This window comes from Ascaphus truei, chromosome 10 (genome assembly GCF_040206685.1).
Source record: "Ascaphus truei isolate aAscTru1 chromosome 10, aAscTru1.hap1, whole genome shotgun sequence".
Lineage (NCBI taxonomy): Eukaryota > Metazoa > Chordata > Amphibia > Anura > Ascaphidae > Ascaphus > Ascaphus truei.
The window spans coordinates 45138021-45157877 of NC_134492.1; the positions used below are offsets into that span (position 1 = coordinate 45138021).

Consider the following 19857-nt stretch of genomic DNA (forward strand, 5'->3'; position numbering starts at 1 on the left):
TGGGCACGAACAGCCGTGTTTACGCCGAGGCGAGCGAGGATCACGAACTTCAATTTTGCATAGACGTTAGCTTCGGCTGGCTCTAGATCAAAGTAAGCCTTCTGGGATTCGCCGCTTAGGAAGGGTGCGATTAGACTGGCCCACTCAGTTTCTGGCCATCCCTCTCTCTGTGCCGTGCGTTCAAACGTAAGAAGATAGGTTTCCACATCATCCGAGGGCCCCATCTTCTGGAGGTAGTGGCTTGCCCTGGTCATTTTCAGGACTGGGGCTGCCTCTGCCAGTGGAAGGTTACTGATAGTCCCCCTCAGGATCTCGAGTTCCTGCTGTAAGCCCTGGGCGAACCGTTGTTGCTCCTCTCTCAGCAAGCGGTTTGTCTCTTGCTGGTTTGCATTCGCGATTTGCAGAGCTTGCAGTCGCCTCTTGCTGGGCTATTAACAGCTGGTGCTGGGTTGCATTCGCCTCTTGCAGGGCTGCATTCGTCTGTTGCTGGTTTGCATTCGCCTCTTGCAGGGCTGCATTCGTCTGTTGCTGGTTTGCATTAGTCTCTTGCTGGTTTGCATTAGTCTTTTGCTGGGCTATGAACAGCTGTTGCTGGGTTTCATTCACGTCTTTCTGGACAGCGACATTGCGTACCAGCGCACTCACCACGTCTTCCATCTTGTTTGGAGAGAAACACCCCCACCCCTTTTTTTTTTTTTTCAAAGTTCTTTAACCCGCAGACCTTTTAGTGTTCTGCCCGCATTCTCCACCATAGGTGACAAACAGCTTACTCCGGGGCCTCCGCCGTTTGTCCGGGACTGTTAGAACAAGGTCTTTTAGGGTAGGTTAAATGATGAGGCGTCACGTACTGTTCCTTTAAACAGGCTATGCTTGGTTTATTCGGTCCCAGGCACTGAGACTGCCACAGTGCATACAACAGAAACACATCAAAACAAAAAGCTGCTCACCTGAGAGATAACTTAACTTAGATTTTCCCTAACTCAGGGTGGAAGTGGCTTTTCCACTTCCAACAACAAAGCAAGGTACTTTTCAGTTTTAGACAAAAAGGAACAGAAACATTTAACCTGTTTGGGGAGAGGCTTTTCCCCTCTCTGCTTCCAGCAGCCTTCCTGTCTCCAGGCTCTTGGGGAGAGGGGAGAGGAAACAGGAAATCAGTCTTACATACCTGATTTCTAATTAGGATGACAGGTGACAGAAATTAGGCAGCAGACAAACTCTGGTCTGGATCTCTCATCCCTCAGTTCCAGCGCTTGCCAAACTGTGGGATGGAGTGCATGTATTATAAGGCTGCACTCCCAGGCCAAACAGGATAGAAACTGTTCAGTATCCTGGGAGCCCTATATATGGAATTTATTACCATCCCCTGGTTTCTGTCACTATATATCTATATCTATATATATATATATATATATATATATATATATATATATATATACATATACATATACATATACATACATATATATATATATACACACACACACACACAAATATATATATATATATATATATATATATATATATATATATATATATATATATATAAGAGAGTATTTTTATATACTCTTTTTCACTTTAGTATTATAAAGCACTTTATTTAGCAGTTGAGTATCTTAATGGTCCAAAAGCAAAAGTGTGCAGCGCACAGCAATGAGTAGAAAGAGCAGGTCTGGCAAACAAATCTTTTATTGACAAGCCATAAAATAGAGGGCAGCTACCCTTCTACGCGTTTCGTGCTAGTGCACTTGAAGGGTAGCTGCCCTCTATTTTATGGCTTGTCAATAAAGGATTCGTTTTCCAGACCTGCTTTTTCTACTCATTGCTGTGCGCTGCACACTTTTGCTTTTGGACTCTTCATCCTGCTACAGCTGCATGCTCTGGAAGGGAGGCTCTGGGAGATTTGAGTATTGTGAGTACATTACCTAGGGCCAACCCAATGAGGAAGGGGAGGGTGTCCTTGGGCAACCTACCCAAACCTTCAGGGTAACCTTAGTGCCCCCCTAAAGGTTTAGTACTGTTATCATTTAATTATTATCACCCAGTTTATGCTCTCTTCCACTACATATACACGGACCTAGCACTTCTGAGCACCATCACATCACTAAACCACGAGTATCTTAATGGTATTTAATTAATAATATATAGATACACTCACACACATGAGAGAGAGAGATATTATACATTTTTTTAAAATGGAGTTATTGTTATACATTTTCCACACTTATTTACTGTTTGGTTACATAATGTTAGGTTTTATCAACTTGCTATGCTTGAATTAGATACGTTCTTATTTTTGCTGTTATATAGCATTGTTGTATATCTAATCAGTACTAGTTCTTTGTGGTATACAAAGGGTCAATTTAATACAAGCTATCTCCAACTGTTACTAATCGAGCTAATTAGCTAGATTCTTTCTGATTGGATTGTTTTAATTATATATACTAATGATATTACATCTCAGATCCATCCCCAGATGAAATCACGTAATGTGAAGAAACGCGTAGGGTGTATGTCGCGTTGCTAATGTGGGAACTCACCTTTGCATCCTGGACTCGTAAGACGCCACAGGCAGCAATTTCCAGCTCACACGCAGTACACAGTTCTGCCCAAAACTAGATACATGCTAGTTTTGTTTCCGGAGGACAATTGAACCACAGTGTCGCTTCCCGAGTTCCTGCTGGACGGAGACCCAGAGGAGTACTGCGATCCCATGCGGTGAAGACACAGAGTGAGCTGAGTAGCTGAATCCTCGTCTGGTGCATGAGTATACCTCATAAAATGCTGTTTTTACTTTGTTGTTTGTGAGTTAGCATTTTGTTGGATTTTTTAGGGATAATAAATGTGTATATTTTTTTGGACATATTGCACTAGGATTGGGCACTTTCTTTTTGTGTATTTTGTATATATATATATATATATATGCAGAAAACAAGAAGAAAAAACAGGCGCACTCCTAGTGTGATAAAGTATAAAACAGTATTTATGGGATTGTAAAATATAAAAAGCGCACTCACAAACAGAGTAAAAATAATAGCATTTATGAGATATACTCAATCGCCTTGAAGCTGTGAAGGGAATGTATCAGCCTGTCCCGTTGGTGCCACCTCTGGTGTATCCGTTGGTTCAGCAAGGTGCACTGGAGCCACATCAGCCAGATGATATAATAATCAGCAACCCGGTCAGAGACTCCCTTCAGCTACACCTCCCACAGTTCTCACTGCTCACCAGCAGGCAACCACAAAACCGGAAGCGACATTAGTCCCAAGCAAAATAGCAACAGCTCCAAGGTACTCTCTCCGTTCGTGCAGTAATGTCAGCCACAAACTCGCCTCTTTGGGAAACGCCCTACGCGTTTCGTCACTAAGGACTTCGTCAGGAGTAGAATTAATTGGTCAAAAGGGGTGTCCTTTAGATCACCTTTACTGTTGTGATTGGCCAGTACGGATGGTGGGCGGGTACTTCCAATTTCACAAATTTAACCCTGTTTCATTGCTGCACAACATTATACATGACATTCATAAAGCACTAGAGCCTATTTGTAAGCAGTTTAAACATATTCCTACAAACAAATGAAAACGAATAGCTAGATGAATGAACAACATACAAATAATAAATCTTTAAAGGACAGAGATGAAATATTGGATATATCCAAAAATAAACTATATATAGAAGTAAAAGAATAACACATTAAATAAGCACAGAAAAATCTCATTGGAGCAACACACAAGCATAATAAAAATCATAAGAGAAATTTATGACCTGTGAATAAAAAAAAAGGGGGGGGGGAGGGGAAAGTAAAATGAAAAAATGGGGAGAAAAGAGGGGGGAAGGGAGGTGGGAAATGGAACAAGGAATGGAAAAAGGGGAAGGGGGTGAAGGGAGGGGGTGAAGGAAAAAGGGGAGGGGAAAGAGAAATATGGAAAGGAAGGAATAACAATAAAATGCATAATATAGGGGATAAAATAACATTTTTAGCTTACAGCACCTGGTATTTCCAGGCGGTCTCCCATCCAAGTACTAATCAGGCCCTGGTTAGTACTTGGATGGGAGACCGCCTGGGAATACCAGGTGTTATTATATGTGTTATTCTTTTACTTCTATATAAAGTTTATTTTTGGAGGTATCCAATATTTCATCTCTATCCTTTAAAGATTTATTATTTGTATGTTGTTCATTCATCTAGCTATTCGTTTTCATTTGTTAGTAGGAATATGTTTAAACTGCTTACAAATAGGCTCTAGTGCTTTATGAATGTCATGTATAATGTTGTCCAGCAATGAAACAGGGTTAAATTTGTGAAATTGGAAGTACCCGCCCACCATCCGTACTGGCCAATCACAACAGTAAAGATGATATAAAGGACACCCATTTTGACCAATGAATTCTTCCCCTGACGAAGTCCTTAGTGACGAAACACGTAGGGCGTTTCCCAAAGAGGCGAGTTTGTGGCTGACATTACTGCACGAACGGAGAGAGTACCTTGGAGCTGTTGCTATTTTGCTTGGGACTACTGTTGCTTCCGGTTTTGTGGTTGCCTGCTGGTGAGCAGTGAGAACTGTGGGAGGTGTAGCTGGAGGGAGTCTCTGACCGTGTTGCTGATTATTACATCATCTGGCTGCGGTGGCTAAAGTGCACCTTGCTGAACCATATACAACGGATACACCAGAGGTGGCACCAACGGGACAGGCTGATACATTCCCTTCACAGCTTCAAGGCGATTGAGTATATCTCATAAATGCTATTATTTTTACTCTGTTTGTGAGTGCGCTTTTTATATTTTACAATCCCATAAATACTGTTTTATACTTTATCACACTAGGAGTGCGCCTGTTTTTTCTTCTTGTTTTCTGCAGATATCCTTGGGATTTGGTGATCCTTATATTCGGGCAGCAAAACTCCAGTGGACTAAGTACATTTTTTGGATTTTCAACTGACATCTGGTTTTTATTTTATTTTTTATGTTTCATGTTTTTTATTTTTGCTATAGATTCCAGTTGTTTTTATCATAAATTTGCCCTTTTGGGGATTCTTTGGTCAATGGCCTTGTTAACTCTATCTGATTTACACAGCTGATTTATCCTTATCAAGCTTCCTAAGGCGCTACTCCAATTTGTTTGTATATATATATATATATATATATATATATATATATATATATATATATATATATATATATATATATATATATATATATATATGTATATGTATATATACAGTATATGTTTTGTTTTTGTTTAAGCCAACAGATAATGGTGTTAACTTTAACAAACTAGAACTTATTAACTGGTCGGAACAGTTAAGTCAGGGATTCAACTTTTAGATACAAAAACTTGGTCCAGATTAATCAGATATTCACATTCAAATGACACTACACATATACTTAACTTATTAGAAAACATCACTTGGTAAGATAGTCACATATTAGTTACATGTGACGTCACTTCCTTATACACTGTTATTAATCACGAACAGGGATGTAAGGCAGCACAACACTTCCTTGAATTAGATAAAACAGTTTCAACTGCACTTATAGATTTTTTGATTAAGAGTATTCACTTCACTCATAATTTTTTCTGGTTTCACGATAATATTTATTTACAAGTTACGGGCTATGGGACCAGATTTGCACCGAGCTATGCAAATTTGCTGATGGGATTTTGGGAAGAACAGAAAATATGGGCAAACAACGAGTTTGGTGCAAATCTGGTGCTCTATAAACGCTATCTTGATGACGTAATTATTATTTGGTGTGGGGATCACCACACTGAGTTTATTTTTAGAACGCATCAATGTAAATCCCTTCAATCTTAAATTCACAAGCAACAACAATAATCTTGAATTAGAGTTTCTGGATTTACTAATTTATAATCAAAGACGGTTACATTTGTACCAAAACATATCACAAATCTGTTAACTGTTTAAATTACATTGAAGCAGAAAGCAACCATTACAAAAAATGGTTGGACAGCATACTGTTCGGAGAACTGAGGCGTGTTAAACGCAATTGTTCAGAAGAACATGTGTTTGAACAACAAGCCTATGTTATAATTGATACCTTCAAATCAAAATCTTATAACACATGCATCTTAGAAGATGCCTATTCGAAAACTATGAAACTGAATAGAAAGGATTTGCTAAAAGGGGATAAAAAAGAAAGAGATTAAACTCTTCCACATGGTAAAAGTACTGTGGATGTACCATTCATAACACAGTACAACCCTTTATCAGTAAAAAATAAGCATATCCTAAATAGGCATTGGCACCTTGTTCTCAGGGATCATATTCTGCAATCACATCTCCCATCCACTCCAAGAGTGTTATTCACAAAAGCAAACACACTAAAAAAAAATATTGCACCCAGTTGTTTAAAATCTAATACAGAGAATAAATCAAATTAATTTCTTAATGTAAAAGGATTCTTTAAGTGCCTCAGCTGTAAAATGTGTAAACTGAATCTACAAGAGGCTAAACAAGTAAGGGGATTCTCTTCCACTCAAACACAAAAGTAATTTGTCGTAGATAAGTTCATTAATTGTGACTCTGTGAATACAGTATATCTCATACAATGTCTGTGCAATAAACAGTACATAGGCCGGACAACAAGAGAGCTAAAGCTAAGATTTGCAGAGCATATTGTTAATATCCAAAAGGGATTCAAGCAACATAATTTATCAAGACACTTTAAGGAGTGTCATGGTCAGAATCCACTAGGTAACAAATGTATTGGTATAGATATGTTGCAACATAACTGGAGGGGTGGTGATGTAATTAACCAAATCTCAAAGTTAGAAACCAAATCGGATTAACAGATTAAAAACTTTGGTGCCCTTAGAACACAATGTGGATATCGATTTGGGGGCTTTTCTTGTCAAATAATAAATGTCCCACCAGGGCTCCTTAATGTTGCGATTGATACTTATTTTCCTGGCCCAGTTTCTATTAGTTTGAAATTTATCATTCTTTGGACAAGCAGAATGAGGGAGCGGGATGTACCATATGTGAAAAGGTAAGACAGAATATAGTGAAACACTATATGCAAAAAAATGGATGTTGGCTTCAGAAATCTCCAAAAGTTATACTCACATAAGTGTGAGTTGGCAAAGCATATCACACACAATAGATAGGTGTGCAGGAACACAAGTCCAAGATATACCCGATATCCTTTTGGGATTGAAAGAGCTGTATGGTTGTAACTTTGTGCAAAAACAAGCATGAAATAGTCAAATCGGAGCGAGAACGTTCTCACAACTTCTCTCTCAGTAAATCAGGTCCACGCCGATGAACACAAATGCCAAGCGGGTGCTGCTTCTTAATGCGGCCGCTAGAAGCAACAAGTGCACTCCACGAGGCTCAATCCCGATGTGGCTCCGTCTCCTCCTAGATTCAACGCATTTCTCTATCTAAATAGCTTCGGCAGGAATCCTATTCCATAGGGAGATTTCCCTAATGACTATGCTATAAGCACTTTTATTGGTTGAAATTCACCAACCAGTAATGGAGGTTGGGTGATTCAATCAACCAATTGTAGCATAGACACTGGTATAAATATAAAATGTTAATTTAACAAATTTACACCCCTGATGAAGTCTTTAATTAGACGAAACGCGTAGGGTTGATAGTCACCCACTATCGAAATCTCTTTATCTGTATGCTCATATACAGCAATACAGTTTTTTTTTAAAGAAGCTGTTGTGTGCTCATTACTTATTAAAAAATCTGAGCCCCTTTTTGAATGAGCACCGAGGCTCTAGATTTGGTGAAGTGGAAAATCCTCTGCTGATTCCTGAGAGAGACACTGCACACGTGGAGTTCCTGCGCATTTGCTTGTGTGCACCGATCGGAGGACGATCCAGGAGAGCTGACAGAAGTTACAAGTGAAAGCGGGAGGCGCGGTGGAACACGGTGAGCAGCTACAGTATAAATCAAGACAAGCGGTGTACTAGTCGGAGGACGACCCGGATGAGTGGATAGAGGTGCAGCAGAGTGGAGCCAGAGAGACGCAGAGAAAGATCCGGACAAATCGAGTAAATATCTGACACGGAGGTTCCTCAAAGAGTCAGATGGAGGTTTGTTGCTGCGGGTGTGTGGTTGGAGGAGGACTCAGCGGAAGGCTGGGGCGCTGTAGTGCCAGAATCATCAGGCACATTATATCCAAAGGAAAATCCTTGCAGCGTAAAGGTCCCATCACCCATTGTAACTTTGGAGCAGTACACAGTAAAGGTACTGATAAGATCTGGTTCCAATTATAAGACACTAACACTCCTCAAGCTTGCACCTACTGGACTCCTCAATCAGCTGGCACAGAGACATTGTCATAATATCTTTATTTCCATCCGATTTACTCCTGACTTCATTAGCAACACTGTATGATACACATTTGTTTCTGTTACAATACTAGTGCCCTTTATAGGGTAAATATTGTTGGTTTAAATTTGGTAGAGGTTCAAAGATCCATTTAATCAGACATTAATATTTACTTAACCCACTCCTAATAGGATTCCTGTAAAACTACACAATTTCTAATTGCATTGGATGCTATCTGTATCATTGATATCTGGGTTATTGTGTGAAAACTAACATTGTGGCTGTATTGTTTAGGAATTTTTAATCCCTACAGTATGTTTCTGCACACTTGATATTCATTTGTATATATATATATATATATATATATATATATATACAGTGTTTGACAATCCTATACATTACACTCCCGGGGCGTGTGGATTTAACCCCCGGGCGAGTAAATATTTGCCCAAGCAGCACACGTTTATGTTTTAATTTCTCCTGCTCGCGCTGAAATTTTCCCTTCTCGCGCTGAAAAAAAAAAAAAAACTCCCCCTACCTGACAGCTGATTGGCGTGCGCTCCAAGGCTTTGTGGGTGCGCAGCCAGGCTCTATATGAGCCCGCCCCCAACGAGCGGCCATTCTTTCTGCCTGGACATATGTTGGAGGGTAAGTCCTCGCCATGCTGCGGCCCCTCTGCTCCTTCCCTGTGATCCCCCTGGTCCCCACATTGCTCTCTACTCCCCACCGCGGCAGCTCTCCTGTCCCCTGCTCCTGTCCCCTGCTACTGTCCCCTTCCCCTGTTCCTGTCCCCTGTTCCTGTCCCCTTCCCGTCCTCCTGTCCCCTGCTCCTGTCCCCTTCCCCTGCTCCTGTCCCCTTCCCCTCGATCGACCGATTGCTGCCTGGGGCGGGAGGTCCCCACTGCTGCAGCCCGGTTGGCGTGCGGGGGGGGGGGACCTCAGCCCTCACCCCTCACCACATGCCTCCCATGCGCCAGCTAGCTTCATGACGGCGCAGCCGCCGCATGAGGTGGGGGGGGTGTCGGCCTGCCCCCCCCCACCCACGAGCTTCATGCCACCGCGGGCTGGGGGGAAGAAGCAGCCTGCAAAGCTGCTTGGCCGTGCACTGTGACGACATGCCGACGAGGGGAGCAGGGCAGTGGCGGCCACGGCGGGGCTGACTGTCCCCTGGGGCGCTCGCTTGGGGATACCTCACCACGTGCCTCCCACCCCCCCTCTGCTGATTGGGGGGAGGGATGTCGGCCTGCCCCCCCCACGAGCGGGAGATGGGCGCGGGTGGGTGGGGGAGCGTGGTGCTGGGAGAATGTGTATGTGTGTGTGTGTGGGAGAATGTGTATGTGTGTGTGTGTGGGAGAGTGTGTGTGTGTGTGTGTGTGTGTGTGTGTGTGTGTGTGTGTGTGTGTGTGTGTGTGTGTGTGTGTGTGTGTGTGTGTGTGTGTGTGTGTGTGTGTGTGTGTGTGTGTGTGTGTGTCGGAGAATGTGAATGTGTGTGTGTGTGGGAGAATGTGTGTGTGTGTGTGGGGGGGGGGAGAATGTGTGTGTGTGTGAATGAATGTGTATGTGTGTATGGGAGTATGTGTATGTGTGTGACACCAGAGCTCCCCCCCAAATCAGTAAACTCCCCCCCCCCAATCAGTAACCTCTCCCCCCCAATCAGTAACCTCTCCCCCCCAATCAGTAACCTCTCCCCCCCAATCAGTAACCTCTCCCCCCCAGTCAGTCACCCCCCCAGTCAGTCACCCCCCCTAGTCAGTCACCCCCCCCCAGTCAGTCAACCCCCCAGTCAGTCACCCCACCCCCAGTCAGTCACCCCCCCAGTCAGTCACCCCCCCCCAGTCAGTCACCCCCTCATTCAGTCACCCCCCCAGTCAGTCACCCCCCCATCAGTCACCCCCCCAAGTCAGTCAACCCCCCAAGTAAGTCACCCCCCGCCCACTCTGTGTATCACCCACCCTCTGTGTGTCACCCCCACACACTCTCTCTCGCCCACACACTCTCTCTCTCTCACCCACACACTCTCTCTTGCCCCCACACTCTCTCTCTCTCTCCCACACTCTCTCTCTCTCCCCCACACTCTCTCTCCCCCACACTCTCTCTCTCTCCCCTACACTCTCTCTCTCTCTCTCCCCCACACTCTCTCTCCCTCACACTCTCTCTCCCCCACACCTCTCTCTGCCACACTCCCTCTCTCTCCCCCACACACTCTCTCTCTCCCCCACACTCTCTCTCTCTCCCCCACACTCTCTCTCTCTCCCCCACACTCTCTCTCTCTCCCCCACTCTCTCTCTCCCCCACACTCTCTCTCCCTCACACTCTCTCTCCCCCACACCTCTCCCCCCCACACTCCCTCTCCCTCCCCACACTCTCTCTCTCCCCCACACTCTCTCTCTCTCCCCCACACTCTCTCTCCCCCACATTCTCTCTCTCTCTCCCCCACACTCTTTCTATCTCTCCCCCACACTCTCTCTCTCTCCCCCCCCCCCCACACTCTCTCTCTCTCCCCCCACACTCTCTCTCTCTCTCCCCCTACACTCTCTCTCTCTATCCCCCACACTCTCTCTCTCTCTCCCCCACTCTCTCTCCACCACACTCTGGATCTTTTATTTACCCTATATATCTTACTTGCCCTATACTTCACCGAAATAACCTATACTGCTTTCTTCCAGATCTGACTCAAGCTTCACACGGAAGACATCGGAACCCCCCCTAACCCAGAAGAGAGGTAGGGAACACATCCCCTCCAATGTATAACATTGCGGGAATGAGGGTACCTGGACATTGAGGGACTGCGGATCAGGTAAGATCCCAGGTGGAAAAACATACTGGACACCTAACAAGCTCCTATTTAACCCCCAAAATAACCGCAACATATATATAAGCATATGAGTGTCACAGAGGAGTGCTACTGAGCATGGCAATATATATATATATATATTTAAAACCAGAGACAGAACATAAAACACAGATAGAGCTCAGTGCACATCCAGTGAAACTCATATACGGTACAGTGCCTAAATTAGGTATATTAGTGTTAGGGACCCCTGAAGAATGTGGTCTTCTGTGGAGTGGCTCAGGGGCTTACAACAATTTTGGCCAAAAATGTTAAACTAAAAGACCATTTTATTTAATAGATATTTATACATATATATTTAGGCAATGTACCGTATATGAGTTTCACGGGATGTGCACTGAGCTCTGTCTGTGTTTTATGTTCTGTCTCTGGTTTTAAATATATATTGCCATGCTCAGTAGCACTCCTCTGTGACACTCATATGCTTATATATATATTGTGGTTATTTTGGGGGTTAAATGGGAACTTGTTAGGTGTCCAGTATGTTTTGCAATTCTTGTTCAGCTAGTCTTAGCTGATTGGAGGGTGGCAACCTCCTACCTAATTGAAGCTTACCCCCTCCCACATTTAAATGGTTAAAAGCTCACTCCATAGCATCTCCCACTCTCAGGGGAACTTGCTTTCTTGCAGTATGGTTGTGACAAATCTAATATAGAGTGCTTTTCCTGGTAATGTACAGGTTATTAAAAGCTTCAATCAGACTTAGAACTTTGCAACTAATATTGACAGATTTATTATAAATCATTCTTCCTGGTATTACACAGGTTATTAGGAATGTTTATTAGTGTTAGGGACCCCTAAAGAATGTGGTCTGCCGTGGAGTGGCTCAGGGGCTTACAACAATTTTGGACAAAAATGTCAAACTAAAAGACCATTTTATTTAATAGATATTTATACATATATATTTAGGCACTGTACCGTATATGAGTTTCACTGGATGTGCATTGAGCTCTGTCTGTGTTTTATGTTCTGTCTCTGGTTTTAAAGATCCCAGGTGGGATTGCTGCTTTAGATATTGTGAAGCGGGGACGTCCAGACACTGGTTAAGGGGTTCAGGAACTACACTGGCGACACACTTTATTCGAGCTCGGCTAGTCCCACGAATTCGGTATACTCGGGTGTATTGAGGTTTGTGACTGTTTTCTGCCCGAGTGCATTGCGTTATTTTCCAGGCAGGGATTGAAGCATTTTATTCCCGCTGGCTGCAATACTGCACAGTATATATATATATACTGCATTACAATACATGAATTTATGCCATCTGGTAGACACGCGAAGCATTGCAGCCTATTAAATCCTAATCATTATCATTTAACAGATCAGCCGCCCGTCAGCCAGGCATGAACCATGGCTGGGAAGGCAAACGGAACGGGGCTTGTCTGAGGTGAGGAGCGGCGCATTCCAGGTATCTGCCAGGTACATACTGGGTTTTTGCTCGAATAAAGTGTGTCGCAGCAGTAGTTATTCACATCTGGCTTTTATTCCTAGATCCGACATTTATACACACACACACACACACACACACACACACACACACACACACACACACACACACACACACACACACACACACACACACACGTAATAAGGACTAATTGTAGTATAATGTAATACAATAAATACATTTATGTCAAAAACGAATGTTGTTCTGACTAGGAATTTATTAAATGTATTTTATTTATATATTTTATTTTAAAGCGGGGTTGGGGGCGGGACTAGGGTTGGAGGCGGGACTAGGGGCGGGGTTTGGGACGGCACTAGGTGGCATATATATATATACAGTGTTCAACAAATCACCCAAAAATCTACTCGCCCAACCACAAAATCTACTCGCCACCTAGTCCCGTCCCCAACCCCGCCCCTAGTCCCGCCTCCAACCCTAGTCCCGCCCCCAACCCCGCTTTAAAATAAAATATATAAATAAAATACATTTAATAAATTCCTAGTCAGAACAACATTCGTTTTTGACATAAATGTATTTATTGTATTACATTATACTACAATTAGTCCTTGTTACGTGTGTGTGTGTGTGTGTGTGTGTGTGTGTGTGTGTGTGTGTGTGTGTGTGTGTGTGTGTGTATAAATGTCGGATCTAGGAATAAAAGCCAGATGTGAATAACTACTGCTGCGACACACTTTATTCGAGCAAAAACCCAGTATGTACCTGGCAGATACCTGGAATGCGCCGCTCCTCACCTCAGACAAGCCCCGTTCCGTTTGCCTTCCCAGCCATGGTTCATGCCTGGCTGACGGGCGGCTGATCTGTTAAATGATAATGATTAGGATTTAATAGGCTGCAATGCTTCGCGTGTCTACCAGATGGCATAAATTCATGAATTGTAATGCAGTATATATATATATACTGTGCAGTATTGCAGCCAGCGGGAATAAAATGCTTCAATCCCTGCCTGGAAAATAACGCAATGCACTCGGGCAGAAAACAGTCACAAACCTCAATACACCCGAGTATACCGAATTCGTGGGACTAGCCGATCTCGAATAAAGTGTGTCGCCAGTGTAGTTCCTGAACAGAGGAGAGAGCGCACGCCCCAAGTGTAAAACTGTAAATTTATTGAGGGGAAGGGGAAGAGGGGGGGTAAAAAATGCACTCACAAAGGTACAGAGTAAAAAAGCATTTCGTGCTAATAATCACCACCATCCGGTAGCTGCGCTTCGTCCTTGGGGAACCCCCGATCAGGAACGGGATAAGCCACAGTCCCAACAGATGTCCAGGGCAGGTGGATAATGCTGTAATACTTTCCAAAGATCGTGAAGTATAGCTCCTTGCTAACAAGCCTCTATGGTGTCGGTGCTTGGATCGGTTCACTCCTGCGCTCCGTGATGACGTAGTGTCAATGAGCCCTACGTGATGATGCTCCCTGACGCATTTCGGCACTCACGGGTGACTTTCTCAAAGGGTAGTCACCCGTGAGTGACGAAACACGTCAGGGAGCGTCATCACGTAGGACGCATTGACACTACGTCATCACAGAGCGCAGGAGTGAACCGATCCAAGCACCGACACCATAGAGGCTTGTCAGCAAGGAGCTATACTTCACGATCTTTGGAAAGTATTACAGCATTATCCACCTGCCCTGGACATCTGTTGGGACTGTGGCTTATCCCGTTCGTGATCGGGGGTTCCCCAAGGACGAAGCGCAGCTACCGGATGGTGGTGATTATTATCACGAAATGCTTTTTTACTTTGTACCTTTGTGAGTGCATTTTTTACCCCCCCTCTTCCCCTTCCCCTCAATAAATTTACAGTTTTACACTATGGGGCGTGCGCTCTCTCCTCTTTCTTCTATACATATATATATATATGCAATGAAATATATACAGATGCAATGAAAAAAAATCTGGCAACTATACACAGTATATACAATGTATGTATGTATGTATGTGTATATATATATATATATATATATATATATATATATATATATATATATATATATATATATATATATACACATACATACATACATTGTATATACTGTGTATAGTTGCCAGATTTTTTTTCATTGCATCTGTTGCAAGTTTTAAACAAAGACAATTTATTTTTAAAGCTACATGATGTTCAGCCACGATTTATTGTGTGGGAAACACAATAAATCTCATAGAACTGCCCCACACCAGCCTGACTACATGTGTACATCTAGAAACTCTTTTTAGTAGCCTAATACAAACTGGAACTCTTAAGTGTTTCATTATTTTCTTTTGATGCTATTTTAGAACCTTATACTAATTGCATGAAAAAAAGGAAGGAAGCTAACATTTTTTTTAAGTTCAACTCAAAAACAACCAACTTTTCATGAACCAACTCCTCTATCAAACAGTATCCAAACTTTAAAGCCTCCATGTAGATGTATTGGCTAGTTATATGCAGCAACACAACCCCTCACACTAATACATCTAATCTATGGCAGATCAGTAATTTGTGTTTGCTTCTATTCTACTTTGGCGTTTACGTAAGATGTTGATAAATATAACCGTGGGTTGCTTTTTTCAATTAGTCTACTGGCTGATTTCAAAATCAAATAAAGTTATACCACAGTTTCTCAAACCTTTTTATAACATCAGATTTTGAAACTCTATAAACCAAAGCAATGCAAACTAATAAATCTGGAAAATGGTGCTTCTTCAAATTACCATTTGGCACCGGAGGAAACATGTAATATAGATGATTCAATCCTAGATAGCTACATATATTGGAATTGCAATAAAGAGAAAGCAGGGCTGCTTAGAACAACTATCTGCAGATCAAATGTTTTTTTTTTAATTGAGGTGGGAAACTTAAAAGACCAAATGACAAAATCTGATATGAGCCTTAGCCTATTCAAATGTTTCAATCTCCCATCCTATTTTGGGTAATTTAAGTAGCAAAAAGGCAGCACAAAGTAGCACTGGAGGCCTTAATGAACTACACTGTTGGTTTTAGCATTAGAAGTTGGACACTTTGAACATACAGTAAGAAGTTTGTATGTCGATCAAAAAACGCAACCAGTTATAGTCAGAAGTCATTTTATCCGTCCATCATTTCTGTACATTTAAAAATGATATTAGAAGTGATTAGCACTTTTGAAATTCATATAAAAATTGTTTTCATGGATGCCCAAAGTAAAAGCTACTGTATGAAGAACAGCTGAACTGCACAACTGTCATTAAAACTATTTAAAAGGGAAAAGGTTTGCAGTTACATTTATTGTCAAACTAATTTCTCTGCCTCCTAAAATGTCAGGGCATTTCTCTTTCTGCAGCTGTTTTGTTTTGCACGAGTTCTAATGGCAGACAGAGAATGGGAGTGTTTGTGAATTCAAGTCTTTGCCGGTAAAAGGATACTACTGTATTTGCTTCTTTGGGAAGTCAGTCGGTGCATAGGTAGGAGGTAGAGGAGCAATCATGATACTAAAAGGAAGAAATTGACTGGTGTTTTGTAGAGATAGGAAATTGTAGCAGAAATTTAAATCTGCTGTAAATCTGCAAGTTCCTTTCATCCGCAGATCTGTCTCCGGCAGGCAGATTCGGATTTTTAAAAATCCGAATTCGTTTGCAGATTCTGAATTCTGAAATATGGGGTATGGGGGAGTGGGGGGAGGGGGGTGAGAGTGGGAGATGTATTTTAGTAGAGTCCCAAGTACTATATATCCCCTCAAAACTTATATCCCATCAAAACTCCATCCAAATAATATATGGAGAGACATCTGTGTTCAAAAAGGAGCACACATAGATATCAGGGAGATATGCTAAATATATTAAAATGACTTACACCCCACACTTCCTAAGATGATTTCCATAAGAACTATATTGACACGCTTAAGGCACCCTGTGAGGAAGGGGGTACTGGCATCAGGCCCAACAGGATTAGAACCCATAGCCTCTACTATTCAGAACAGCTGCTCTAGTAGTCTGAGCTAAACCCGCTGCTGGCTAGCACCACTGTCACAGTATACATGTGGGCTCTACTACTCACTGCTGCGATGTGCAGCCTCCTCCCGCTGACTTTCTTTAAAAGCAGACTACTTCAGCTTCCAGGTTAACAGTTCAATATTCTTTGTGCAAAAAAAGAGCACACCTGAGATACCAGGGAGATACGCTAATAGCCTGATTAGCTACAGGTGTGAACAGTAGAGCTCAAAGTACACTGACAGCAGAGCTACCCAACAGCTCATTTAGTTCACTGCTAGAATTACTGATCCGATTAGCAGATGGTGTGGGTTCTGATTCTGTTGGGCCTAACACCAGTACCTCCTTGCTCTCAAGGTGCTTTGTGCTCGTCAATATACAGTAGTTCTTATGGAAATTGTTTTAAGAAGTTTTGGGTGTGAGTATTTTAAATATACTTTACATCTCAATCTCTCTCGCTCAAACCCGCAAACGAATTTCACAAAATCCTAGTGGAACGGATCTGACGGTGGATTAGGATGTATCCGCTTGAATTTTTTTTGTGCTAATCCGCCTTTTGGATTTCGGCCCAAAAACTGGAAAATCTGCGGACTGGCTTTTAACAGATTCGCTCATCTCTAGTGTTTAGCAGTCCATAGACAATCTAGGGATTGAAAAAGTAAGTCCCTCGTGACTGCCAACTTCATACCCTATATTAAGTCAATCGATGATACGCTAAGGAATGCGGAGAGACATTTTAATACTGCTGGTAATTGCCAAATGCTAACAGTTAGTAAATAAAACATTACTATCACATTTATAATCACCGTTCCACAGTGGGTTATATGAAATGTGTTCATTATATATAAAAAGATAAATATAGAATCTCTTTCCCCTAAATTTAATGTACAGTAGGTTGAACTCGATGGACTTATGCCTACCTCGTCTACTATGTAATTATGTATATGTTCAGAGAAAGATTAGAAAATTTCAGTAGCAAGTTAAAATGATGAAGAAATGTATGTGAATCGCCCCGTTACTTAAAAAAACAAAAGCATGTAGAGTGGAGAAAATCTACAGGACAGTAAAGTGTTTAGAAGATGCACATACAGTACATGTTTTTCTTGTGAACTTCATATTCCATTTAGTAAAGATCGAATTACTCTGAGAAACCAATGTCAAGTCATTTAAGAGTGTAAACTTGAATACTCTTTTCAGCTGGTTACTCTTTTCTAACTTTATCTGTTTTACTCCACAAATTTTAGGTTAAAACATATGATCAAAAAACTTTTAAGATTTTATATTTAGGAATCTATGCCTCTCTGTACATCAAATGCACATCCATATGTATCAGTTTTTCAGCACAAAGTGCATTTGCAGTACATACAGTAGCTCCCTCACTCCAACTGGGATTGTGTTTAGGTGAAATATAAATGGAATATTAGTAGCTATTTACTTAGCGGATTTGACTGTGTCCAATAAGAATAGTGTTCATATTAAAACTGGAACAATTCATTGGAGTTTGAATGTCTTTGACAGCCATTTGAGTATTACAGCATTTAACTCAATATTCAACAGGCAAGGCAAGTAGTGCGCCAACATTAAAATTAAAAATCTACAGTATCTAAATAAAAAAAGAGGAAATACATGAATCCTAATAACTTTTTTTCCACCTAGTAATTTATATTAATCATAATTGTTGGGTGTTATAGTCATGTTGTCCAATGATCAGGAGCCCTGGGGTACATTGATTTGTCTCACAGGGCTACACTGAAACTACAGTATACTGTATGTAGGATATTGCTACTTACTACAAGATGATCCATAAAATGTGCTTCTCAGTAAGTGAATAATGAAAGGTTAGAGGAAACAGATAAGAAAAGGTTTTCATTAGGTACAACAAATATAGTGAGCCGGTATGGACCCAGTAGTTCGCCTTGGGATATAATAATTTAATACAAAAATTCACTCTTTATAATGAAAGGGTTGAATAATAAAGACATCTCAAATTTAGGAATGCACTCTTCAGTGTGCACACACCTTAAAATGTTCTTGATTCCTAATTAATGAATTCATCATTGCACCAAAAGAAACATAAAAAAGGCTATGTAATCTTCCTCAAGTGAGTGGATATTGATTTCTTTGGTATGTATCCCTGTTCCTAAAATGCTTTACCGTAACTAAAGTAGATTTGCTGGAATCTAGTACTGGGATACATGTATTGTGCAGTTGTGGTCTTAATTATCCTACAGATTTAGAACTAACCAATGAAAAATGGAAAGCTCCCCTACTTTCAGAAATGTCCATGATTCAATTTTCTGATTGCACCACTTTTCATCCATCTTTACACTTTCTGCTCAGACCTATTCCCTCTCTCTCTATGGCTAAACCTTCTGAGTAAAGGTGGCAGATATGACGCCGTGTTTGAAAGCCTTCACTGAAGCAAACTTCTGTCGTTAGGACATCAATAGTTATCATTCTGTGGAAACCTATGGTTAAACCTCTTTTTTTTTATCTAAGACTAAGTTTATGTAGTGAGATTATGGATTATTTGTGTATCTCTCTCTTAAATATATATCTAAATAGGTCAAAATGTTTCACCAATCTTTAATACACATACTGTTGGTCTTCCATTTGATCTAGTAGCTATAATGGGGTTTTGTCTTCTGTACATGTAATAATAGTTCAAATCTTTAATTAAAAGAAACTATGGAATCACACCTGTTTAGCCAATATTTTTTTACATTTACCTACAGAACGGTGTGTAAAATAACAGATTTTCATGTTAACTTAGTATGTCCCCCCTCCCCCCACCAAATGCTCTTTAAGCCTTCGTATGGCTCAACAACTCATTATTCATTTGCAAAACTATCCTCCAATTACTTTATGTCACCTTTTCAGTGGTTATAGGAGGAATACCTCACACTAGCTGTTGCCATTACATTACTTTCAGACTATAAAATCCTGAGCATGAAAGTTACAAATCAATTCTTCATTTTCAGTACTTGACAGCATGGCACTGCTTACAGCCCATAAACACAACTGAAACCCATGCGACTATAAGTGACCCATCATAATTAATTTAGATAACTGCCGTGGATTCTTAATTGCACATCTTTATTTTGTCATTTTATATCAAGTAATTATGGTCTATGGGGAAAGGAATATACTACTAACCTTTATGAGAAAGCAGTTTGTCAAACGATTCACCCCATTTCACTGCTTCTTCAGGGGACACACTGTACAAGAAACAAAAAATGTTCTGTGATAAAGTGTCTGTTTAGTGTATTTATGAAGCTGCTGGAACATATGTTACC

General features: G+C 41.4%; 1 protein-coding gene across 2 annotated transcripts in view; it reads right to left on the reverse strand.

Annotated features, from left to right (window-relative positions):
• RGS18 (regulator of G protein signaling 18) overlaps positions 1 to 19857 on the reverse strand; it is a 64574-nt gene that overhangs the window by 15545 nt on the left and 29172 nt on the right. For both annotated transcript variants that reach the window (XM_075616860.1, XM_075616861.1), the window contains exon 3: positions 19718 to 19779. In XM_075616860.1, coding sequence (XP_075472975.1) covers positions 19718 to 19779 — 62 coding nt within the window. The remainder of the gene's footprint in view (positions 1 to 19717; positions 19780 to 19857) is intronic.